We start from the raw sequence: 26,911 nt of genomic DNA, 5'->3' as shown, positions 1-26,911 counted from the left end.
GAACAGAATATATTAAAGTTCTGATAAATATAATGTATAAAAATACAAACTTAAGATATGAAACTTAAAGTCCTTTGAACAAAAAAAAGTAAACTATTATTATTAATATTGACAGTAATAATTCAATTATGTAATAATGTGTGTGTGTGTGTGTGTGTGTGAAGAACTGATAAGATTGTAAATGTATACCTTGAAATGCAATGTAAGTCGCTTTTGATAAAAGCGTCTGCCAAATGTCAATGTTATAAGCTACCTTATAATTACAATGTCAACTTGCTTATCCCTTTACCTGCACTCTTTTAATTCTATCCATCTATTCCATCAAGCTACAACAAACCATTTTCAATCATCATTTGCTGCCTGCCTTCTAAAATCTACTACTTAGTGATGCACTAAATACATTATGTGACTCGTTAATGCTGCGGCTAAACGAAGTCAGCAACGCACACTTGGATTTCACACACGTGTAAAAGAAAAGCTAACTTTTTTGCACAGGCTATGTTTGATACTTTTTCTCTCTGTCTAAATGTTCACTCCTCGCGTGCCTAACTTTCATTTTACAATGCAGAGACTGGAACTACAGATATACTAGTTATAAATACAGTAATCATTACTTTATTTAGGCAGAATAAGTTTGTTGTGATTTCCAAGCTCATTGATGTTAGCGATCTTCCTTGTATAGTGCCCTCTGGTGGACAAACTATGCAACGCCAACACTCATAACATGGTTGAAGGGTGTTTCGTCCGCTTTTATTTTATTTTTAAAATATTCATTTATCGGCCATTATAAATGGCTATACCGATAGTTTGGAAAATGCCTAATATCGGCCGATAATATCGACCCGCCGATATATCGGTCGGGCTCTAGTAAGAAGCCACATCATCTCATAGAAGGATGCTTTTAAACACTCAACTGACATTATGAAGTGAGTTAATGGAAAAAATATTTGATATTTTGATATTTCAAACCTGTCTCAGTGGAAGTTCTGATAAACAGACTTGATTATGCCTTTCAGGTTTGTTTGAATAGGACTGAGAATCTAAAAATCAAAAATGTGACACACTAGAGTTTACAGTCCTAGTTTGTTGCAGTTTGCCTTTGCTGTTATGAATGCATTCATCCAGGTAATTGGAAGAATGTGTGATTAAGTCCAATCAAAAGCATTTTGGAAGTTGTTTTGCCACTCGATTCATTGATAGCAGCATGGGATTGTAGCTTTTAGTAACCATTCACATACTTTTCCTTCAAACCTCTTGACAATGAAAAAAGTCAGTCCTTTAGTCTTGGAGGACTGGATTAATCAGAGCTGGATACTGTCTCCAATTCGTTTAAAGAGCATCTCTTGCTTATTGGGAGTGAGGCATTTATGGTGGCATTATTAAGACTTGAAGAGGTTGTGTGCACTTTCATCCATGGTGGCTAAATGTTGTAATTTATCAAATCTTATCATGGTTCTTGTAGCTTTTTGCATGGTTCTTCGAACTCGTTAAGCAGTTGTGGGCACAATATGTTTGTGAATGATTGTGGAATATTCAAATGAATGCATTCAATTAATGCTTTTTTTTGTTTTTTATTTTGGTCCCATGCAGAAAATGTAACCTATTTTTATAGCTCAAATTAAAGAATGTATGATAAAAGTATAATTAGATAAAATTGGAGTAATGTTTCTCATTAATAACCATGCCTATGTTTCTAATCTCATGCTCTCTATAAAATTACTCCCACTTTCCCTGATTCCTGAGAATTTTAGTGTGAATTTTGAATTAGCCTGAAGAAGCATTTAATTTAATTAAGCATTTGATTCAGTAAAACCAGACACAAGCCATATTTTAAAACACTGAAAGGCTAAAGACTTGCTGAACTTCTAAATCAGCCGTTAGTCAGGAGCAGCTGTGTTTAACTAGGTCTTCCCTGATGGGTGGGTGTAGCTAACACTATTGACTGTCACATGCAACGGGCATTGCCATTTGTAAAAACCCAGCCATGAATCTTGTCACAAACCCACAGAAGCAAGACACCATGACATGTTTGCACTAGCTCTCAGGTGCCCTGTGGCACATCATCCACAATGCGCACCTGACCACTCTTAGCTCAACAAGCGACACTCGCCGCAGCTTGACAGTGATTTTGGCTCTCTTTATGAGGGAGGCCTCGCCGCTGCCAAGCATGTGACTGCGAGAAGGTGTTTTTAATGTGTAGGCAATGCCACGGATGAAGGCCGGAACATTAAGCATTGATATCTACAGGGTAGTACAGAGGCTTTCGCTGTGGCTGGGTGATCCTGCACGCACACACTGGGCAACACTGTCTCAGCTGACTAATCTGATAATCCCATGCAGATGTGTCTGTGAGTGAGTTTGCATCTGTGCATGTGGATAGAGAGAGCGAGAGAGAGCGAGAGAGTTGCAAGATTGTCAGCATCCTCCGTACGTGATTTGGTTGTTTATCCTTTCCCTTCCGGAATGAGGGGCTTATGTCACAGTTCAAAACGTTTAGATATGATGTAAATTGCCAAATGAATTGTTCTAAGGGAACCTGAATGCATAATACTGAAGCAGTTTGTGTTCTTGTTGATAAAAGTGTGTGAGTCTCTGAGGGAAATCGCTGCAAATGCTCCAGTAATACTGATAAAGTTTATATCTGGTAGTAAAACTTCCACTCTCACATTTGCCTCGATGCATTTCCCGAGGGAAGTGCTAAGTTCTCCATGTTGTTTTTGCTGGTCAAGGCAGTGGGTGTGCATTTCATACCATGCCATCTGTCATATAATTTATTTATTGTAGAATAACTTTTTTTAAGACTTTGGTGCTGCTGGGGTCATAGTAAGGCCATCAGAGCTAAAAAAAACAAACAAACAAAAAAAAAAACCTCCAGTATTAAATCTATTGTTGATCCACAAAGGATACAGGCCATTAGCTTACTGTGTAGACCGACGCTGGTGGAGTGGGCTGGAGCTTCAGACCAGTGTAGTCAACGTAATAATCCTAATAGGCTAAAATGACATCTCGACTGAATCGATGAGGTCAATGATGGTCATGTTTCACAAAACCAGGCTCCATATGAAAATGTGTACTGTGTATGTACTTCTTTTGAATAAGTAATTACTTTGCACCCATTAAAAATATGTTCTATATATAGTGTGTAATATGAATATAAGGATGCACTACATCCATCATGTGAGCTACCAGCTACCAACAAATCATTTCTCATGGCCTCATGGGATAGTAAAGTGTCCATCAGATGTGCACTTCAGAATCTCGCTGCAGGGCTCTCAAGTTTTACCAAAAGCTTGGAGTGAGATCACATGCGGTTAGGGGAGGAGCCCTAATGGAGCCCCGCCCCATATGTCCCCGCCCCCCAATTTGACCCATTGTTCATAATTAACCAGCACAAATTGAAATTATAACAATTGGTAAATCTGATAAATGACAGAGCAATTCATCACATAAAATATACTCTTTAATGTTATATTTCAAAATTACAAATAAGTTATACAAAAATTACAAAAATATAACAAATTGCTCCAAACAGTTTGGAAAAACAAATCTTTTTGCGTTTTGAATGTGTCTAGTCAAAATGGTATAATTATTTATTGTGTGGTGCATGGGACATTGTGAACAAATGACATATTAGAGTATTATTAAGGTGTGTGTGTGTGTGTGTGTGTGTGTGTGTGTGTGTGTGTGTGTGTGTGTGTGTGTGTGTGTGTGTGTGTGTGTGTGTGTGTGTGTGTACACAAGAATACACACTCCAGCTTATGAAATGTGTTTTGTGTTTGAAAAATACAAATGCAAAGGCAATGATTAATGTATGTTTTGACAGGATATAAAATATTACCCAGAGCACTCTGCTTTAATACATGTAGCCTTAATGTAATTAGAAAGACCATTAATACAGTATAATATATAATTTAAAATAAAATAAAATAAACAAATTTAAATGTATTTAAAATAAAATGAAGAAATACATCTTCATTCCTTCCCATACCCACTAACATTCCCTTAGTTTCAGATAACGTAAGCTATCCAAACTGAGCCAAAGCTTCTGGCCTGGTTGCAGAGTAGTTGTAGAGTTTTTGACTGCATCAATAATAATGTAAACGATGGGCTATATATTAAATGTTAATATAACTAAAAATGTTAGACGAGCTTTCTTCCAACTCACCTTCTCCATCACGACGTGTGTTCACGCGATGTTGTTGGTTACCTAGTAACGAACGTACGGTGGCCGAGAATGTTCCGTCAACTTCCGTGTGTTCGCGCATCTGTGTTGCCTTGTAACGAACGCAATCTGGCCGAGATACGTGCTGGCGGCAGGAAACTTCACTTTGTGTGCCTGCGCCTCGTATACAACGTTATATATAAAGCTCGCAGGACAGCTTGGTTGGCATTGCCTTTTCAGCGTGAGAAATACACGGTGTGGTGTGTGAGCGTGTGAACTGGTTGAATTGCGTGTGTCTCACGCCCAATGCGTGAGACTTGAGAGCCCTGTCGCTGGGTACTTTTCACCAACTATCTTATAATTTCGGTGAATTCGGGCATACTATTTTTACATACTGTTTTGCACCTGCAGTATAGCTGTGGCGAGCGGTGTCTTTAACAGTTTTATAAGTTTTCATTAAAAATAAATTTCCTTATGGAGAAAACAAAATACTATGAAAATAGTTTCAGTTATGACTTTTTTCACTTGATTTAGTCTATTTAGTTTTGTATCAAATACAATGGGATTTTCGTTGATCAAGATCTGGCAGTCTTCCCCATTTGCCAGCAAATCAGTGAGAATGTGGGACAATGATGACAATGCATAACAACAGAGCGTAGACACCAAAGCTGCTGTGGATCCGCTTACCCGAAACCATCCATGACTGGCAAATTTGAAGAAAATTATCGTCGTTTGGAAAATACATAAATGACGGATGGTTACACACGTATTGCCAGCGTTTTATCATGTAAGCTTTATGGTACACCCCAAACAAGGGAATTTGTAGTAATTTATAGTTAATGTTTATTAGCGCACCCACTAATGGCTTGGATATGAAAGCATTTGCAGCTTATAAGGACCCCATGGTCTTGCAATATAGTAGACGTATATGATTTCAGATGATTTCATATGATTTCTCTAGAGCAGATGCTAATTGCTAGTATAGCAACGGCGCTTAACGTTTACATTCAGCATTTAGTTTTTTACATGCTTGACAACAGCGTTATGTAACAGAGTTGGCACATTTTTCGCAATCTCTGACATCTTGCACTGTATGAATGGAATCGCACTGGGCAGCTAGTTGACTGCCTTGTCGTATAATGTGTGAGCCATACTGCACTGTGTAATTGTGTTAATCATGAGGGGTTTGTTTACTCACGGAGGAGGAGAAATGAGTTGCGTTCATCTGAAGATTTATAATCTCACGGCACTCGATTGGATTTATTTATAACACGCTGTCAGTTGTATGGAAGTAAAACAATGACAAATGTTTTTGATACAAAAAAGCTTGTTGAATCTACTGATATTCCTGCCGTTCCCGGATGTCAAATGTTGAATTTATCGAATTTGAACTACTGAATTTATGGAAGCGAATTTGTAAAGCGAAATAAAATGGACTGAAAATTGCCTGTTGAATATTATAGGTTGTATTTTTAAACAGAATGGATATTTTGGAAGTGAAATCTGAAAGGTGAATATGGATTTTTGAATTTTGAGTAATGAAAACGTGTGTGAAATGTTTTGAATTGAAATGTTCCCAGATTAAATATACAACCATAAAAATGCAAGCCCTAAAAATACAATGCATTTAAACTGCAAGCAGGGTTAATGCAATGCATATTTTTTTCAAGTAGTGCAATTCAGCAAGCTTTTTTGTTTCAAAAACATTTGTCATTGTTTTACTTCCATACAATTGCGATTAAAACTTCCCGGTGTTATGGAAATCGCCCTTCTTTGATACTGTCACTTTATACCTTGTTAGAATACGGTTGTGTCTGCTGTTCGTTCATACAGATTTGTATCCAAGCAGCGACTTTAATCTGCTAAAGGAAGTTTCTGCTGCCAGAAGTGACCGTTTGTGTAAGTACTTTATGTGTAAATAACTAAAGGGTTTATTGACTGATTAGAAAATAAGCAATAGATTACCTGTAAAAATTATTGCTGTATTAATGGGCTAATCTGAAAAATCTGATTGATTAATTGTAAAAATAATCGTTAGAATAATCGACTAATCCTAATGCAAAGTGTGTCGTTGCTGCTGCTAAATCTTTGTGTTACTCCTAAAGCGATTACGCCATGGCTTTGAAGAAGCCTGTTCGGAGGTCCGATCAGTGGCACAGAGGAATGATGAAACGTATCAAGGGTGATTACACATACAGCATATTGCCTGGCCTTTTTATATTGATAAACGGTTCAGGATGCTTGGGCTTGATTGAAAGAGTCCACAGGGGATGAGCCCTGCAACATTACACTGGTGCAGCTGGATCCATAATTTGGTGCCACAAACAGGCGGGGTGAAAGACAATTATCTCATAAGTCAGTAAGCACAGCTGTCTGCAAGGTCAAGTTTCATTTATGGGCGGCATTTGCGCCTCTCTCTCTTTTCACCCTGCATGGATGACTGCCGGGGACTGCCTCAGTTCCATGATGAATACTAATGGTCGCCTCTGACAATTAGTTTCTGATGAAGTGTTTATTTACAGCATCACCTAGTTTCTCTGAGACTTCTGGAAGTGCCTTGTGTAGGTAGTTTATCACTTGGTTTTGAAATTCTGTTTAGAGGGATCAGGGATATAAAAGTATTAGGGTGGTTTCACACCTGAGCGTTTGTTTCGGAACCTGGTGCATTTTCATCCTTGGTTCGGTCCGTTTAGGCATATGTGAACACTACAATCACGCTTGGTCCGAGATCGCCTGAACGAGGTAGTCTCGGGCTCGATTGCAAATGAACTCTGGGGAAGTTCGCTTGTGGTGTGAAAGCAATGCAATCCAACCCAACAGAACAATGAACCAAATGGTATTATAATTCATAACGGGAAATGTGCTATATAAATAGCAGTAGTGTCTGATTAGAGTGAGCACAATAGTTATCACAGTTGAAAACCAAAAGAGCACACCTTCACCTTAAAATGTTGTGTAATTGCGCTTCTCAGTACGAGAATGCTGTCCTGATAAAGCCTTGATTCCTGCTCTAGCTGTATTATAACATTCGTCTAGTGTTTGAGTGTGTCTTGACACTGATAACCTCTAGACAGCGCTGGGAGATCCAGAGAGAGCGTATTTGAATTTGCTGCAGTATTAATACGAATGTAGTATATAATTTAACAGCGGAAATGATGGCTAAATTTGCATAGCGTTTGTGTGTCTCAACAGTTACAAATAAAGCTCATGGAGCAAACTTGTCAATCATCTTGATGGATGATGCAGAAGAAACTCTTCCCAATAAGAGGACAGTTATTTGCATGTGACTTGCGTGAACACAATTTGGTACGCTTTGAATGGTTGCCTTGTGAAAGCAAACCGCACCAAGAATAAAATGCAACATTGTAACAAATTAAGTACCTGTTTTGGAACAAAACAAACGATCTATAGGTGTGAAAACACCTGTAGTTCTTTTCTGTTGTACACATTTTTTTTGGATTTAACCAAATGCTTAATAAGATACTGTGGGTTGGAGCAGAATCTTAAACCAAATCACAATATGTGAAACCGTATCAGAGCCCTAGTTACCAAAAGAAGGCAACAAAACATAAAATTGACCTTTTAGAACAGTAATTGGAGGGTAGCAAAAGTGAGTCTCAAGGTGTAAAGGATAGTATTAGGGCTGTCACTTTTGTGAAAAATCCTGTTAGATTTTTGAGACATGTTCATTGAATCGATTGTAAAATCGATTTTCCATGTCTAAAGACGTTTCCATTTTAAACGCCAAATATGGGCAAATCCACGGACAACTAACAGGCATTAGGACGAACGTAAAGAGGGCGCTTGAGACGCGCACAAGTCAGCAATATTCCTGTTGATTTATTGGCGTGAAGTTTCGTGCACAATGACAAACAGGAGTGCAACATTCTCGAAAAGCAATAAGCAGAGTGGACTGCCATAACATCAATGAAAAACATTACTGCAGTCTTCAACATGGCTGTGTTTACGGTTAGAAAAGTCAAACAAATGTTGCCTACATAGGCGATTGTTGACCGTAGCCTGAATCTGTATCTGTATGCATGAGACCGTCTGAATACCGGCAGAATTCACATTTTTGTAGTAAAAATAGAAACATTACGCAGAAGTATAATGTGTGTTTGTCAGAGTCGCTTGTGTGATGCGCGTTTCGCTGCGGGCGTATCGTGACGAGCTGGACGCGTTCCGAGAAAAGACGTTAAAATCAATTCCCTATTTTCGTTTTCGAAACTTGTGTTGGTTGGTCTGATCGATTGTGCAATCGATTTTCGAACGAAAAGTGACAGCCCTAGATAGTATTAAAATTAAAATAATAATAAATAAAAAAAAGTATACAAAAATACCAAAAAACGTTACCCCCTCCCCATATGTATTGGTAAACATCCATATGTATTGGTATGGATGTTTATATACCAATACATAATTAAAATGTAAGTACTCTGAAAAAGAGAGTATAAAAATCGAGTGTCTGTAGACCTCTCACGCCTGTTGTAAACACAGCGAATTATTTCCATTCACTCCACCCCCTTCCATCTGAGCTCCTTCCAAAGCCACGCCCCCAAAACACATGAACGCGCGACGCCAAACGCTCAGGCTCAGCTGGAAGACGCATTTATTTACCTGAGACGAGTGGAGAGGAAGGAGCGCAGTGCATGCAGTGACATCATGTCAGAATCACATGTAATAAAATACCTAACTTTATCACTATAAATATAAACATAAGATTTCTTTTAGTACTCACTATCAAGCTAGCATATCTATACTGGTAAAGTTTAAAATATACTTTGTTTGATTCAGTAACGAGCTATATTTATAAGGCAAAGCTAAAAACAGGTTGCATTGATACACGTTTTTCCATTACCATCAGTTACACTGTGATGAAGGTGAATTTCATGTAAGATTCATAACATATATGGTGTTTTGCATGTAAGAGTTTCCCTGATGAAAACATTGTTGACTCTAATGAGGACTAACACTCCGGAGACAAGTACCGCTTCGTCAGTTTGAGGACAGGTCCGGGGTCGAGGGCGAAGCAGAGGAGGTCGTTCAAGAGTGCGGGCAACCAGGGTCCGAGGAAGTAGTTTTTGCCTCGTTTGCCTTCGCTGACTGCATATGCAGGTGCTTTGAATTTTGAATGCTCTTTCTCTGCCATAATTTTACTCTTTGTAGGTTCCGCACCTCTCTTGCACTCCTCAAATCAAACGGGTGCGTGCGCATATGGGCAGATCTAGCAACGGGTGGTAGCCATGGTTTTGAGAGTGAGTGAGTGACAGTCGCCCAAACCAATTAATTGTTTCGTCCCTAATGGAAATAATGAGCTGTGTTTATTGCAGATTAAAACGTCTACAGTCACTCGATTTTTTTAAACTCTTTTTCAGAGCACTTACATTTTAATTATGTCTTGGTATATAAAGACAGTTTAAACAAATTTGAAAAAAAAAAAAAAGTTTTTTATAAAAATCCTACCTACCCTACCTTTAATTTACTCGCCCTCGGGCCAACCAAGATGTAGGTGTCTTTTTTTCTTCAGTAGAAATGTAAAAAATATTTTTAGCTGAAACTGTAAAAAAAAATACAGGCAAAACAAAATGAATACCTGTGGATCCTGACGATTCATTGAGGTCTTATGAAGCGAAACGATCGGTACTGTATGTGCAAACAACATTATCACCTGTAATCCACAGCCTCGGGCAAAAGGTTCTGGAATGCGAGCTTCCTGACATATGCTTGGGAGCGGTACTTGGATAAGGTAAAACATTGTAAACTAACTTGGCTAGTAGGCTTTAAGGCAAATGGACTAAAGTGGTATCTGGTTTAGAGATAAACTCTGTTTTATGAACCTTGTGATTTATTATGAGCACTGTTGCTTTGCCTTTTGTCTGAAAACTCCTTTCAGTCTGAGATTAATTTGTTGTTGCCTCAACTATTACAACACCACCTTCCACTGCATATATTGTAGTAGTAGCCTGACTTTCTTCCTTTTAGTTAAAGATATGATGTAAAGCATGGATGAATAATGGAAATAGCATTGGCTGCAAAATCCGCCCCGACAGCTCTAAAATAGATAATTATTATAGGCTTACCATAGTGATATGGGCTAATGCAAAAACATGTTATGGAAGATGGATTTGTGATGTACTCACTCATTTTACATTTATTACTTTAAAAAAAAAAACTTTAGTTTAAAATTTAAATAGTGTAGCTTTAATATCAAAATACTTAAGATCAACAGAACAGTTGCTTACAATCATCTTAAATAATGTAGATGTCAATTTTATACCCTGACTTATAGCATCATCTAGTCAAGAAACATTAAACATCGGGGTAAAATGGTGAAAAACTGTAAATCAAACTAAGGGACATCCTTATCTTAAAACTGTATTTTAAGACTTATATGTCTCTATTCAGCTGCATCTGAAATCGCACACTCTTGAGTAGGTACTTATTTTGAATAAGTAATTACCTCACGACCATTAAAAAAGTATGTTCTATATAGTATGAATGTTTGTGTAGTACGAATGTAATCTGGATTATCATCCTCTCCTGTGGCCTCATGAGATAGTAAAGGGTCCATCGTATGAACACTTCAGATTCACGCCGGAAGAAGTAGGTCATCCGGGTACTTTTTGCCTACTCTTTTATTATGAGTACTGTTAATTCGGACATACTACGTTTGTCACACAATGTTTTTTTTGCCTACTATATATTAGTATTTATAGTAGTATATATTTCGTATGCAGCCTCTAAATATGCTGTAATTAAGGGAAGCTAAATGTGGCAGGAAAATGCATACCTTGCACCCAAATGCACCGAAACGCTAGTGGCTTATTTTCATGTGTATCTGGGGCACAATTGCATGTGCTCCCACAGGTCCAGTTCTGCCTGCAGCTGTGTGAATGTTATAGTTTGTATGATTTCTAATATACACACTGAAGAGTCCCGCATGCCAGATATATGCTAATAATATCAAGGATCACTCATATCTGTCCAAAAATAGAACTTCCACACTAAATAAGTTCTAAAATACCATTTGGACGAATAATGTTGCTCTTCATCTAATTTCTTTCTACAATGGATGAGTATTTTCAGTTATGTTCTTGTGAAACTCAGTTATAAACACAGATTGTAGGCCTATATGAAGTCTGTTGTAGCACTAATAGCAGATCCTGATCTCTGATGGGATCACAGGGATGCATGACGAATATAGCTGCACTTGGATGCACCAGAAAGCATTTAGAGATTTAGGTGAGAGATTTGGTGGGAAAGTACATTTCATGCCTACAACAGGCAAATGTGTGTTAGTCAACAACTGTAGTTGGTGCAGAACGAGTACTCTACTACTTAATTACTCGTACACATCCCTAATCTCTAGTAGTGACAAATGTAGACACATTTTCCTCTGTGCCTTCTATGTTTAGCTGTTGTGAAGTGCCTCGTTGAAAATCCTTTGCCAAGCAGGGGGGTCTCCCCATTGGGAACAGGGATCAGAAAATTAGTGTTAATTACTTTTTGATCTATTGGCACTAACTCTGCAGACATTCAATAGGTGTGTTACCTCTGTGCTGCAATCGCCCTCATCTATTCATTTGATTACCCAACTCTCTGAATAATGCATGAGCAAGTCAGCTGCTGGGAAAGCGACACCATTTGTAAAATGCTGAAAAGGCAACGCCAGCAGCATTCAATAATTTGAATGATATTATTAAACCAATCACTTGAATCCCATTATTAAAGCATAAAATGTAAACCCTGAGTTGATACTGTCCCTTAGAGCCAGATGTATTGTCTTCCACTGAGAGTGGTGCCATTGTTTGACCCTCCCTTTGATTAGTTGTGACAGCAAAGCGATGCAGATGACACTGCAAACATCCTGACTCTGGACCTCCAGCACACCGGCAATTATGTGAAGTCATTTGGACGGGACATGTTGAAATTAACCGCTTTAAATTCCGTATGACCTCTGCTCTGACTTAGTTTTCGCTTTATAGATTTGAGGTATTTCTTTCTGTTGAAGCCAGTACATATGTTATTGGGTCACCGCCAAGCTGTGTGGGAAATGGAATAGAACTTAGCTGCTTTGCTCAAACTGCTGTCATAATGAAATATGTGATGTCTCATTTTCATGCAGCCCTGCACATTCAACTGGGACACACATAAGATCTGAGTGCAACGAATTACATTCAATCACAACACTTCTTTAGTCCCTGTAAGCTCACAGCCGTATACACTTGCATAAAAGCCATCAAAACTCTTTTTAATCACACTAGACATAAAACTTCTTCCTTGGAGGTTCTGTGGAAAGCTTTTTTCACATCAAGTCTGGAGTGCTTCAGTCTTTTGCTTTCAGAAATGATCAATTGGCGTTATGTTTTCCTATCCAGTCTCCATCCCGATAATGACGGCAGCTTTAAGCTGCAGGGATGGGAGCATTGTTTTCCCGACTAAGAGGGAGAGAGATGCTGTGTCTGATGCTTGTCCTGGAGCTTCCACTAAAGCTCCCCTGTATTATTACGCCAGTGTCCCTCAGGAGAACATGGCTGATGAATTGTTATTGCCTCTCACTCCACACTAACTTCTGCTTGAAGATAGATCCTGACAAGATACCTGAGACAGAGAGAGGGAGAGGGATTTGTGACATTCATCAATTGGTGGAGAGATATAAAGATTTTGAAGTTTTCATGGTTTTGACAAATTTAAACAGTTGCTACAGTATGCTGTTTAATTTGCTATTTGCTGGGTGTGAGACTTGGAACCCTATGACCAAACTTGATCCCTACAGCCATGGCCAAATCTATCGGCCACAAATGTATGTGTTTTGCAAAATTTGCTGCTTGTGTTGATTTACATTGTTTCTAAAATATTGTGCTGTGATCAGATGCAGTTTAAATAGTTGCAAAAATATTCATTGGCCAGCTAACATCATTTCATTTACCGAATCATCAAAAACTTAAAGGAGAGAGGTTAAACTGCAGTGAAGAAGGCTTCAGGACGTATCCAGAAAGCGCCTGGACCGTCTCCTCCTGAGTCAGCTATGGATTCGTGTCACCACCAGTGCAAGTTTGCTCAATATTGGCAGCAGGGGGGTGTGAGTGCATCCACAGTTACACACACACAGTGCAAGGACAAGACTTTTGGACAATGGCCTGATGTCAAGAAGGGCAGCAAAGAAGCCGCTTTTCTGACTGAAATTCTTCAGGAAGTACAAAGATTGGACAGTTATTTTGCAAAGTTATTTTCTCTGATGAAACCACCTTCCATGTTTGAGACATCTGGAATATCGATTGTCTGGAGAAGAAAAGGTGAATACTATCATGAGTCCTGTGCTGTGCCAACAGTGAAGCCTCCTGAGACCATCCATGTGTGGTTGCTTTTCATTCATGGGAGTGGGCTCCCTTACAATTCTGCCCAAAAACACTGGCATGAATAAAGACTGGTATCAAAACATCCTGCAAGAGCAACTTCTCCCAATGATCCAGGAGCAGTTTGGTCATCATCTGTGCATTTTCCAGCATGATGGAAAGGGCCGTCTGTACGTTTCGCACGGGCCAAAAAAAAAAAAATTGCTGTAAGCCCGTATATCGGTCCAATGGGCGGTCTCCAATAATATGGGTGAAGGTTTTTGCGTGTTACTGTCTTTCCTTTTACGCAACACAACAAGATTAAATGAAGTACATTTACTCATATGTATTAACTCATTATTTCATCTGACTTTTATGATATCTGGGCATGATAAGTGTTCATATCAGGAAGCTATGTCGCTTAGAGGTCCTCACATCTTCTGCAGGTCTCACGATAGCAATCTCATCAGATTTGGTCATCAAACAGAGGTAATTGCTATACCTGAGATCGGTCACGTTCACGTTTACAAAATCAAATATACTTTGGTATAGCCCCCATGGAATTGCAGACACTTGAACTTATTTTAAACGTTTACTTCAGTAGAGTTATGGCCACATTTACAGATTTAAGTTGAACAGCATTACTTCTCTCATAATAGCTTTGGATTGGCAATGTTGTGATTTCCCACGTAAACTTATCTAAAGTAACATTACATTAAAACAGAGGTAATTAAACACCCAGATTTAGGTTGATCAAATAGCATTTGCTGCCCTAAATGGAAATAACTTGTCTATGCAAACCAAGTACACTTGAATGAATGTCATATATTAGTCATCATTAATCTGATGCAGACTTGCGGGAACATTGGGAAAACAATTTTAGAGTCAGTCAAATAAAATCAAATGTTTACAATTTATTGACCAGGTAATGGAACAATAATTCAAAATCCAATTCATTTAATAAAATCACTGGTCGCTCAAACATAATAACAACAATTCGGAAATCGAGGAATTAAAGAAATATTTACCTGGCAATGAAAAACTACACACAGCGATTGTGTGGGAAGACTTCCTACAGACTCCCTGAACATTTTTCCCATTTTCCTTATAAACCCAGATAATTCAGTATTCTTACCAAATGGTTGCGTCTGTCATTTATAATTAGATTTTGGTCCCCTGTTGATGGGTTCACAACTGTGAGATCAGAATTTTTAATTGAATGGGTTCTTGTTTTACATACAGGATGTAGTTTGAATAGAGGATCTGGGTGAGGGGATGCCTTTAAGGGACACATCACTTTTCTCATATTTTCTAACTTCTTTTAGCTTTTCATTATGGTTGGGAGAATGAGACCATTTTACCAGACGCACTGAGACAATTTAAATGATACCAAACATGTATAGTTACTTTTTGTACATACTTAACACTGCATAGGTTTTCAGCGAGTTTTGGAGTTTTAGGTGAGGAGGGGAAGGGGGGGGGGGGGAGGGGGAGATGGTGAGACTCTCTGTGGTGCGTCTTGGATGTTAGCTGTTACATATGTGAGAGAGTTCAAATGTTAATTCTCAGTTTTCTCAGTTTTGTTTTCTTGAGGGGTCACTCAAACTTACTGGCCACCCGCCTTCCATTGCATACATTGATAATGATAATTTAATGCACAGTGCTTTATATAAAATTATTATGTTTAAAGTTTTTTGTTTTGTTTTTTTGTTCCACCAAGAAGCAATATAAGTAAGGATGCCCGACGAGGTGTCCATTATCAGGTTTTAATGGACGACGGCGAGGCGTGAACTGTCCGACGCGCAGCGGAGGACGGTTGCCTCCGCCGAAGTCCATTAAAACCTGATAATGGGCACCTCGAAGGGCATTAACCCGATTATACCATGGTTACTTACGAAAGAAAGAAATATTTAATCAATTAATAATACTTTAATGTGTTTTAGAGTAAAAATCGTGAGGGTTTTTATTTATTAAGTCGAGCGCACTATTTAATATCTCCCGTATACAGGCGTTGCCCAAGCAACGTGGCCACAGCGACCCGACCGGAGCAGTTGATCAGTGAGTTTGAGCCAGCGCAATCATTTAGAACTGTCATCAGGCAAATTGACGGTACGCCTTTCCTAGGTGTCCATTATCACTTTTTAACGGACACCCTGCAGCCAATCATAATCGAGTATTCACCCAGACGATGGTATAATATGGATTAAAAAAGCAGAAGAGAGGGATGCATCTTCATAGCCAGGAAATGATGTATTTTTACATGAGATGATGACTCCAGTCATTTCACCGTCCAAGGAAAAGCTGTTTTTTTTTTTTTTTTTTATTATTCTAAGGTGTCTACTACAGTATGTTAATCACATGACCAGTCGAATACTGCTTATTTTATCTTGGTCTGTTGTTGGAAACATGATAGCGGAATAAATTAACTGTGTGACAAAAACATATCTGCGAAAAGGGTACATGTATGTCTACATTGACATCGGAAAGCAAACCTTTTTACTTTGCATGATACTGCATCCTCTCCTGTAGGTGTCACTGTAAATTCAATACCACCATTATCAGCTATTTTGAAAGACATCAGAGAACTAGACCAAAACCATTCAAAATTGTTATTCGGAAGTATTAATACCGTCTGAAAAATCTGTCCATATCTAGTGATCCTCATTCATGGGGATCTTTAATAAAGCAGTGTTAGCAATTGCAGTCGACTTTAATTTTGGACTTTCAACTGCGTATGTTTAGATAAAGTAGCACTCAGTGAAATCGTTAGCTTCAGTGTGGTGCTTATTTTCCCCCTAGTAGATCCCCTAAGAGGAGGAAGCATTTTCACCTCTCTAGCCGCCACCTTTTTTTTTTTTTTTTTTTTTTTGTGAAATTGAACCACTCTCCTGCATTAGTTCTTGTCCTTGATGGAAGGATTAACCCTCCTCGAGTTCCATTAAAAGGCAGCCTTGCCACCTCTGGCCCAACAGTCATGTTTTTCAGTGGCAGCAAGGACAAGAAAGTTTAGGTGTAAAAATGCAATATCCTAAAATCTTGCCTCGTAATTCAGGCCTTGAACTCCTTTAGCAGCAGGATCTTTACTTGGTCACTTCAATTATAAACTACAGCCCATCGGATCTCTAGTCAGGTCCATCCAGAATGCCTCTCCATTCTAATGTTTGAAGAACTAAAGTGGAGGTTTTTAATTCCAATTTTGTTTGCTTTGTGCCTCTCTTGCAGGGCTGTTTGCCAGAAATAATTTTTGAATGGAAAAACGACAGAAAACGATGAATGGTCAAATTCAATAAAAATGTTTTTCTATACTGTAATTAATGCTAAATCACTCTAATTTTCCTCTTCTTTCCTCACAGCTCAGCCAAATCCACCCAAAATCCATGAGGGATGGTGGGCTTACAAAGAAGTTGTTCAGGGGAGCTTTGTTCCAGGTAATCATTTTACAACAGCTTTTTATCAGTTCACAAATGGTGTTCCCTATGCTCATGTCACACACATGGATTGTACTAATTACAGAGCAATTATTGCTTTGTGACGTAAAATCACTTTTTTTAATCATTGAGTAAATATTATCTCACTAACAACTTTATTCATTAAAGTTCATTAACAGTGTTGGAATCAGTGAAGCGTGTTTTTTACAAAAACCACCAGCATGAACCAATTCACTGGAATGATTCTGACTTTCTTTAATTCTTCAACTCCTGTAGAGATTGTTGGAGATTGATTAATTCACTTTCGCTTACCTGGCAGTAAAGCTGCTTGCATACAGTGTGACATTAAAAACAGTTTTGTACTTCTCATTGACAGCATGATGCAGGATTAGAGCTCCCGAAAGAAAGTGGAAGAGTTCACAGCATTAATTAAAATGCCAGACATGTTGAAATGCATGAAATATTTAAGTTTCCTCTATTTTTGTAAAAATATTATATTTTTCAGTTGTTCAGATTAAGGATTCTTCTGAAATGTTTACAAGATCAAGAATCTGTCCAATTTTTCCAAGATGTTCTGACTTCAGTAATAGGGAAGTGAGGATGCCAGTTTTGTAAATTCGTTTTTTAAGAGGGTTGTAGCGAATACGACTTTGGGTAAATTTGAATTAGCTCAAGAATATAGGGAATTTTGGAAATATTAATAATTATGACTCATGGTCATAATTCATAAGTCGCATGCACATTTATTTTATCAATTATAGAGATTAACTGGTTCTGTAACTGATCTAATCGTTATTCGTCCAGCGAGTAAAGGTGAGATTATCACAGTTAAGAAGGGTTATCTCTTTACAAACTCCAAGAAAGTTTAGGTTCTGGCCACGAACAGTAAACTTTATGAGTTTATTAATTAAAACTACTGAATGTAGTCTAATATCGAGCTTGTAGCTGGATCTTTTGTTTCATTGACTTTAGAATGGTGGGTTTTCAAACACAGAGACAGTGAAAAGTATAAATGGATTTTAATAAATGTGACTAAAGATTATATGAGCTATGAATAGAAACGTACGTAAAAATGCAAACAATAAACACAAACAAACATTTAAACAATAATAACATACGTGATAAGAATAAAATGAAATGAAAGAAAGAAAGAGAGAAATAGAGAGAAGGGAAAAGCTAGTAATTGTTACATACAGAAACCTAAACGACGGACCCCAGAAAAGCAGCTTTTATCAGATAAATATACTTGCACGTCTGTTCTCTGTTTGGTTGATGCTGAAAGCGCGGACGAGGTCCTGTTTCGACTGCGTCTTCCGGTGTCGCGGGAAGCTTGAAAAGGCTCACTGAAATGTAACGTTACCGAGAAAGTTCGTCTTCATCTTCCGTGAAGGAAGAGGCAAATATAACTTAGTTGCAAAGGAACGGCTGCTACGACTCGAACATGTGTTTGTCCGAGGCCTTCCGGGATGTTCCTCGGGGAAGCGTCGCGCCGGTAGAAGAGGAGGAAGGATGAGAGCGAGGTGAGAGAGAGTGGTGAGAGAGCCCGCTGTGTTTTGAAGGAGCTCAAGTCACGCCCCCTTGCGTGCGTGACCCAATCGCCTGGGAGGACGTATTGCGGTCATGTCCTTTCATTTGGAAAGGTACACGCCTCTTCTAACTAATGCTGGCGGAATAAACTTCGTTCATAAACATTTATAAAACTGGTATTAATCAAATAATGCATCCTCTAATATTCTGTGCTAAATATTCAACACCGTTGTGTTCTTCTGAACAAAACAATACCGCGAATGACAATTCTGTTAGTCAACAACACAAAGAAACAGGATTTCTCGTGATTACATGCATATTAAACTGATTACATATCAATAAAGCTTATAGATATCGTATTTCGGGTATAAGGATCATAAGCACAGCAAGAAATACATTTTAAACATTTTACAAAGGTAATTTTGACCACAAGTGGTCGGGCATGATAAGGAGTCTGTGTTTTGTGTGTGTGTATGCAGAGTCGTGCACACGTGGAACCGCGTGGCGAACTTTGTCCTTCCTTTTCAGTGTGAATATCTTCTTGAGTTGATGAGATTAACTCAGGGGACCTGACCGAGCATCTGCTAACACTGTTGTTTTGTTTTGAGGGGTTAATCAGTACCTTTTGTTTGTTGATTAGATTTGATTAATCAACAAAAAGGCAGACCTGATCATCTGCTTTCCGTTACAGGGTTGTAACATCTGCAGAAGTTTTTTTTTTCTATCTATCCTTTTTAATAAACTTTGAAGCAATAATTTAGTGTAAGAGATTTTAATCAGTTAAAATGCGGATTTTAAAAATCAATAAACGTTTGCCACTTTCAATATCAGTGCCACATTTATACAGATCTCAGAGACATTGGGCCTCATTTAAGAAATGAACGTACGACAGAAAACTGGTAGTACAGTCGTTTCCATGCAAAACTTGGCATTTATCAATATGGACTTGAGCGGTGGCTAAGATCAAATCTCAAGCCAGGTCTCAGCTTGTGTAAGTTTATATAAGTTAGCATGAACTTGTGTGCAGCATAGTCAAATGGGTGGAGACTTGTAATGAGAACATTTGGTTGATTTATATTATTTTCCTGACCGAGTCTGACAACCGAACAAATCATTAACCGTTAAATGACTAGATTAGAATAGAAAATTTAAATTTAATTAAGATAAAATAGATGGGTGTATGTGACCCATTAATACCACAAATGTTTTATTTCCAGGGGTTTAGCTTATAGCTTTACATGCACAAATAGCAGCATAAACAACAGAACACAAGGATTCAGCAGCAGAGAAAAACAGATAAGATTAACTATAAAAAAGGCCTAAATAGGACTACATGAAATATCTCACTTAAATGATTAAAAGCACAATATGGATTAAAATATCCAAAAACCACTAGAACCGTGTTATATATTTTGTTGACTTGTGTACTTACATTATCCCAGATGTTTCCAAGGATGTTTCAATCCAGAGAAATAAGCAATTTTAACCAGGACATGTCATGGACCATGTAATTTTGTCACCTATCAGTGATACCACACCTGCGTTACCCACGATTTCCTTTTTCTTTTTTTTCTTTTTTTCTTTCAGAAACATTAGAAACACCAACGACGCTTTAATATATTATGTTTTATTAGACAAAGGAACAACTGTTTGGATACATTTATAGACAGAAAACTAATCCTTGTTATATAGCTCAACACTAGGCGCGTTTCCATTACAGATTTGAGCAAAACTTTAGCGATTTTTTTTTTCTTTTTCTTTTTTTTTTTTCTTTTTTTTTTCTAAATATCAATAAAAAAACTATTGCGAAATGATGCCGTTTCCATTAACCGATGTTATGCGACTAAAACGTCTTTTTTTTCCTCTCGCGATAAGTCATGGCAAAGGACGTTGGTAAGTTTATATATTAGGGGTGGCACGGTACATGAAAAAACGTTCGGTTCGCTTGTCTCGGTTCGGAGCGTGTGTGCGTCGCACAGTTCGCACGGTTTGACGCATGCGCAATGTAGCCTCGTGCCCGCGCTAATACAATGCTAAATCATAAATCAGACATATGTAGAATAACATTACGATTTCCAGCAATCGATTTAAATAGTACACTGGGTTTACTTAGACATTTAATGAGATCTACTCCACTATATGTTGTTTTTTTTTCACGTGAATAAATACATAGATCGACTGTTTCACGTATGTACTTTAATGGTCCAGTGGCAGAACTTTTGCCAAGCGTGTCATAGGTTCTGAGATCTAATCCGCACTCATATATTTTTTTCTTTTTCATCAAAACCAATTATGTTTATCAGTGGTTGTATATCAAGCAGGGACAGATTTGTGTGAATTTTGTGTTGTGATTTCCCCGGAACGAATAGAGTAGAGTCTCCTCAACGGATTGAACCGAGTGAAGAATGTGCGGCCGCTGCGGCGTGTTCCACAAGAGAACATGGTATCAGCGCCAACGAGCACTTTGATCACTTGATAAAAAAAAAATAAAAAAAAACACATTTCAGCGCTAGATTGCTTCTTATTTAACAAACGAACGAACCAAATACTTTGCTAGTTAACTGGAGATGTTTTATTTATTTGTATATTGGTACATCCGTGCTGCGAGATACTATCGACCCGGCAAAAAGTGGTGGGAACATGTCCCACCCGCAAATTACGCCTATGATGACGAGACACGAGGAGAAATTGACAAAGAACTGTCCAACACAGCCCACGTAGCTCTCACTACAGATGGATGGACCTCCAGGGCCACTGAAAGTTTTCTCACAGTAACCGCTCACTCACTCACTATATTACTTCGGAATGGGAAATGAGAAGCTGCGTTTTGCAAACACGCCCCATTTATGAAATACATTAATTAATAATCAGATAATTAAGCTATATCATATGCTTAAGTAAATCTTTGGAGTGTTAAAGATTAAAAGAAAAAATAATAATAATATAAATATAAATATATAAATATATATATATATATATATATATATATATATATATATATATATATATATATAATCACAGCCACGTACCGCACTAGACGTTATTATTATTAATGGAAGGAAACGTAGGTTTGTTATCCAAGCATTAATGGCAAGGAAAGACCCTATATGAGCATGGCACATATGAGGTGTTTCTGGGTTTTTCTCACTCATTTCTGCTCCGAGGTCTTGATTGTGGCATTTCTTTGAGGTTTAGAATCCAGTATTTCTGTCATTATTTTGTCTTTTATGAATTTAATAAAGAACTCTGTCTCGTATTCTGTCCAAACACACCGCGCCTTCTAAGTCAGGTGACTGTAAATGCGAAAAAACTGTTTCCATTGCAGTTTTGCGAATTATTCCTTTTTCGAATTGCCTGAAAAAGCACCTCATGCGAGCGTAAAAACTTTTTTGCGATAATATGGGAGTTTTTGCGAAATTGACGTGTTTCCATTGGCCGTATTTTGTATTCGCAATTTCAATTTGCGCAATTTGAAGGGTAATGGAAACGCGGCTACAGTTAGTCTTATTGTTTGAATTGCTTGTTTTCTTGATTTTCCGTGAGTACCATGTTTTTATCATGCCTCAGAGAAAAACACTATTTTGTCAAGTGGCTAACATACCATAATCAGATGCAGCTTTATTTTTAGTAGCTTACTGCGTTACCCCACATACGCTTGACCTGAAGAAGCGAAAGGGGAACCTTTTCAGAACCTTTTACCCATCTCATGTTAACAAGATTATATAAAAAAAAACTAAATTCTGTTAAAGAACTTGCATGATTTTTTTTTACTGCATGGATGTGTGGAAAGATTATGATCAACACGGCTACAGTAGCAAAGTTAATTTTAATACAGTCTTGACAATTCCATATTGTGTCTAGCCCAACCAACCATTTATCAAGATTTGCTACATTAATGTCCACAATCATCTTGTTTTGGTGGTGGCAAATTAGCACTGAAGTAGTCATTAATAAGCAAATGTTCCATGTCAATTGCTCCAACTAAATTCGGCTACTGCAGTGCATTTAGCATTAGCCACAGACCGAGCACTCACTATCATCCATATCCACTACAAAACAGGCATATAACAATGGAATATTGACTTCAGAGCTTGAAATTTTTTAATTTCTGTCGTGTTTTCAGACGATGGACACTTCCATGATATCACAATGCGCCACCACGGTGGGTGTTTTGATTAATCACAGAAGGTGTTATTGCGACTGGTTAGCAACACGCTGGTTTTGTTTATATCAGCATGGGTATGAAAATCACATTTCATTGGTTCAGACTCATGCCATCTAGAATTCACTGAATATTCACAAAGTTTGAACGCTGCACTTTACAACTATACCAAACTTGTGCTGAGGGGAAGCACCAGCAAAGGAAAGTCACCTTCATTTATATAGCGCTTTTAACAACACAGATTGTTTCAAAGCAGCTTTACAGTGATAATAGGAAATTAAAGTAACAGATTGTTTTGGCTTTACAGCAGCTCTAGAATAAAGTTATTGTCCAGCTAAAGTTAGTTTTGATTGATTCACTTACGTCGCAATGATCATTAGTTATTAACTTAAGACACGACTAGTTATTAGCTAACACGACACCGTTCTAACAGAAAACCCTTAGGTTCTCTCTGCACAAACTTTAAAAACATGAACCTGTGAGAACGCTGATGGCGTGCACATGCGCATTACGTGTTCAGTCTATAGGTATGCGTGTTTGAATATATATTTGCGCAGGCGTGGAGTTCTTCTTTACAAACCAACCCTCAACAAACTACTTGTCTGGCCTTAATTTTCAATACAGAATTTTTATCGCTTCTGCGTAGCAACGTGAACCGGAATTATCCTGACAACGTTTTATCTGTATAGTATATAGAGGTAAAGTGAAGGGAAGGAGGCCTTCACAGGGGAGAGACTAGTTGACACTTCAGGACTGCGTTGTCGTCGTGTCCAGGCGCAGGTCCTTCATCAGATCTGGATACGGCCTGGACTGCGGTAAACCTCCTGATAAACAGAGAGACTAATATTAGCGTAGATGCCATTCTTCTTATGATGTACATCAGGTTTTATTGGAAATGTTCCCGATTCCGGCTGACCTAATCTATGCAGTCTAACATTGAATAATAGAAGTCTATAATGTGTTGTGTATGCTAGGTCAAAGAGATGTGTTTTTTTTTTCAGTCTAGATTTGAACTGACAGAGTGTGTCTGCTTCCCGGACAATGTTAGGAAGACTGTTCCAAAGTTTTGGTGCTAAATAGGAAAAGGATCTACCACCAGCAGTCGATTTTGATATTCTAGGTATAATCAACTGGCCGGAATTTTGAGATCGCAATAGATGTGAAGGACTATAATGCATTAAGAGCTCGCTCAAGTACTGCGGAGCTAAACCATTTAGTGCTTTTTAAGTAATCAGCAATATTTTAAAATGTATACAGTGTTTAAACGGGTGGTATAATGCCCTTTTCACAAGATGTGAAATAAGTCTTTGATGTCCCAAGAGTGTGTCTGTGAAGTTTAAGCTCAAAATACCCCACAGATATTTTTATATAGCATGTTAAAAGTCAATTTTTGAGGGTGAGCAAAAATGCACTGTTTTGTGTCTGTTCCTTTAAATGCAAATGAGCTGCTGCTCCCAGCACAGAGGGCGGAGCTTCAACAGCTTGCACTCACATGTCAGACATGCATTTCAAAAACTTTTAGCCTTTTATCCTCGATTAAAGTTTGGATGCGTGTCTCTAGTTCTGAAATATTTTAAGAAATCTTTTGAGCAAGACATGACTCACCGTGTTTGTTGACTGCTCCTACTCACCACAGTTGTTTGATCTGTAAAAGGTGCAAGCGCGCACAAGAGAAAAGTCGGCAAGCATGCTTGCGTGTTGTGCTAGCGATAACGATTTAGATAAAAGCTAGCGATGTTAGATTAATGTGATAGGTAATATTAGACAATATCTAATATATGTTGATGAGTAAGTTAAATTTAGCAAGTAAGAACAACAAGGAATGATATTAAATAGAGATTCAAAACAGAAGGCTATACGGAGCTTACAGACCAGCAGCAAGGCAGACAGGAGCAATCGATCAGGCAGACAGGAGCAATCAATTCCTATCAAGTACTAGCATGAAAACTCATGGAAAGGTGGTACTCTAAGAAAACGATCAAATTTTTTGACCATAATGATACAATTTTTGTGAAAACCTCAAATTCCAAAATGTACACATTTCGCCTGTTGCTCAGCCCGTGCGCATTCCGACTCATTTTGCCAGCATGGGTCACAATTCATTTTGGCTTGATGTTTTTATGTTGTTTATTATAATGAATGCCGCTGTAGCCTAATTTGTGTTTTATTTTATAGTTTAATATATCATTTATAGCTACTTTTTTTAAAATACTTGCTCTGTTCTGAATACCGATAAATTTAAAGGATTTGTTGTGGAGTGAGGGGAAAATAGCCTAGGCTATAGTGTTTATAATGTAATTATTTGCAATTATGAGGCTAATGGGTGTTCTTTCTTGGAGTAAGATCAATTTCTCTTTCATGTGATTACTTCCTCTTCTTGGCCAGGTTACGTTTCTCCATGGCGTAAATCCTTGGGGCAAGGCTTCTAAAAAGTGAATATTTAAGGTCATGATATTTAAATGATGACTTGAAAAATTACTGTTTTTATACATATATATATTTTATATATTTTATATATATATATATATTTTATAATTTGTGTGTGTGCGCAGTATCAGTTGGTTCTAAACAATTAAAATGCCGTACAGAGCCCCTAAAGGGACCTTTTGCAAAAATAAATAAAATACATACTTTTGCGTGCACACAAGAAACTTTTTTCTGTTTTATGTGTACTGTCTCTGTAATATATTTCCTTTGTGCATCACTGCCGTTTTACTATAAAGAAAATTCTTAAAGAATGGATGCGCATATTTCAAGGCCTTATGTCAACTTTAACGAATTTAACTCTGGATGGTTCATGAAAAAAAAAACCATTGGTACAGTAAAAAAAAAATATATAGTTTGGATTTCGTTTGGGCAGTGTATTTATGTTGTCCCATTAAAAAAAAATATTGGAACAGTAAAATGTGCTAAACTTTTGTATTTCACAAGATCAAAACCCCCTTTATTAAAACACTTTGTCTGATTTAACGCATCCTGGTGGCTGAGAAATGCTTATTTTATTGATTCAATTCTAACAGGACTTATTGCGAGCAGAGCCATAGACATAAAGGACTTTAGATATAAAGGGGAGGCTCACGAAAAAAAAAAAAGAAAAACGAATAAAGCTGGATTCATTCCTCGTACTAGCTGACCTCCTCTAACGAAATCCAAGATTTTTATCAGCCCAGTGCGCACAGCCATATTGCGTCATCAGCCCATTTCACAGCCTCCATTGAAGATGTGTTAAAGGGGACATAAGGCCGTTATATTCTGGACCCTTGAACTTGGCTTTATGGACCCTTGATCTTGACAAATAGGACAATGCACACCGCCGTATTGCGGCATCATCCGATTTCAAGGTGTGGTTTCTCGGCCGTCACAGAGGATGGGTTAATGCGGACATAAGGCCGTGATATTAGTAATAGCCTATACTGCCCTAATGAAAGTCAAATTGAGAAAATACAGCCAGACACCTTAAAGGGATAGTTCACTTTGAAATGAAATTTTGGTATGTTTTAGCTTACACATTGATGGCCTAAGACACGAAACGAGCGGTTTGTGTAAGAAAATGAACAGTATTTATATCGTTTTTAGCTCTTATAACACAGCCACGTCCAAGTGATCTGAGGGCGCGGGCGCTTCCTGCTGTGTGACGTGTGCGCAGACTGGTGCATAGAAATATATACACTAGATGTCGCATTAAAGACATTCGTTCCAATGAACTGCCGTAGCCAAGGCGATCTAGTGTATATATCTATGCACCAGTCTGCGCACACATCACACAGCAGGAAGCGCCCGCGCCCTCAGATCACTTGGACGTGGCTGTGTTATAAGAGCTAAAAACGATATAAATACTGTTCGTTTTCTCACACAAACCGCTCGTTTCGTGTCTTAGGCCATCAATGTGTACTTACGATGGGGAATTGTTTAATTTGGACGATGGGGAATTGTTTTAATAACTCTGTGCATGCTCTTTGAGGGGGTGACCATAGACCTGCATGATATGACTGTCAGACAAGAACGGTTTGACCTAAATATATCAAAATTGAAACTACTGCGGAAAAAAAGACACCTACATCTTGGAAAAAACATACCAAAATTTAATTTCAAAGTGAACTATCCCTTTAAGTGTGCTCCGAAAAGGCACAAAAGCGGCTGAAAATCTGCACCCTCTTGAATCAGGGACAACAAAAACTTACAATTATTATAATGTCACTTCAAAAATGAATTTAAATATTATAATAATATGTATAGTGTATAATAATGGAGTTAGTCATTGAGAGTTTTGGAGTTTCAACGGATTTACCTGTGGAGA

General features: G+C 38.0%; 1 protein-coding gene across 1 annotated transcript in view; it reads left to right on the top strand.

Moving 5' to 3' along the window:
* Positions 1-26,911, top strand: part of ca10a (carbonic anhydrase Xa) — a 190,229-nt gene that overhangs the window by 4,682 nt on the left and 158,636 nt on the right. Inside the window, exon 3 of the mRNA XM_081392295.1 lies at positions 16,851-16,925. Coding sequence (XP_081248421.1) covers positions 16,851-16,925 — 75 coding nt within the window. The remainder of the gene's footprint in view (positions 1-16,850; positions 16,926-26,911) is intronic.

This window comes from Scardinius erythrophthalmus (genome assembly GCF_964197995.2).
Source record: "Scardinius erythrophthalmus genome assembly, chromosome: 18".
NCBI lineage: Eukaryota > Metazoa > Chordata > Actinopteri > Cypriniformes > Leuciscidae > Scardinius > Scardinius erythrophthalmus.
The sequence above is the reverse complement of the archived record's forward strand: the minus strand, read 5'-3'. Positions and strand labels throughout refer to the sequence as shown.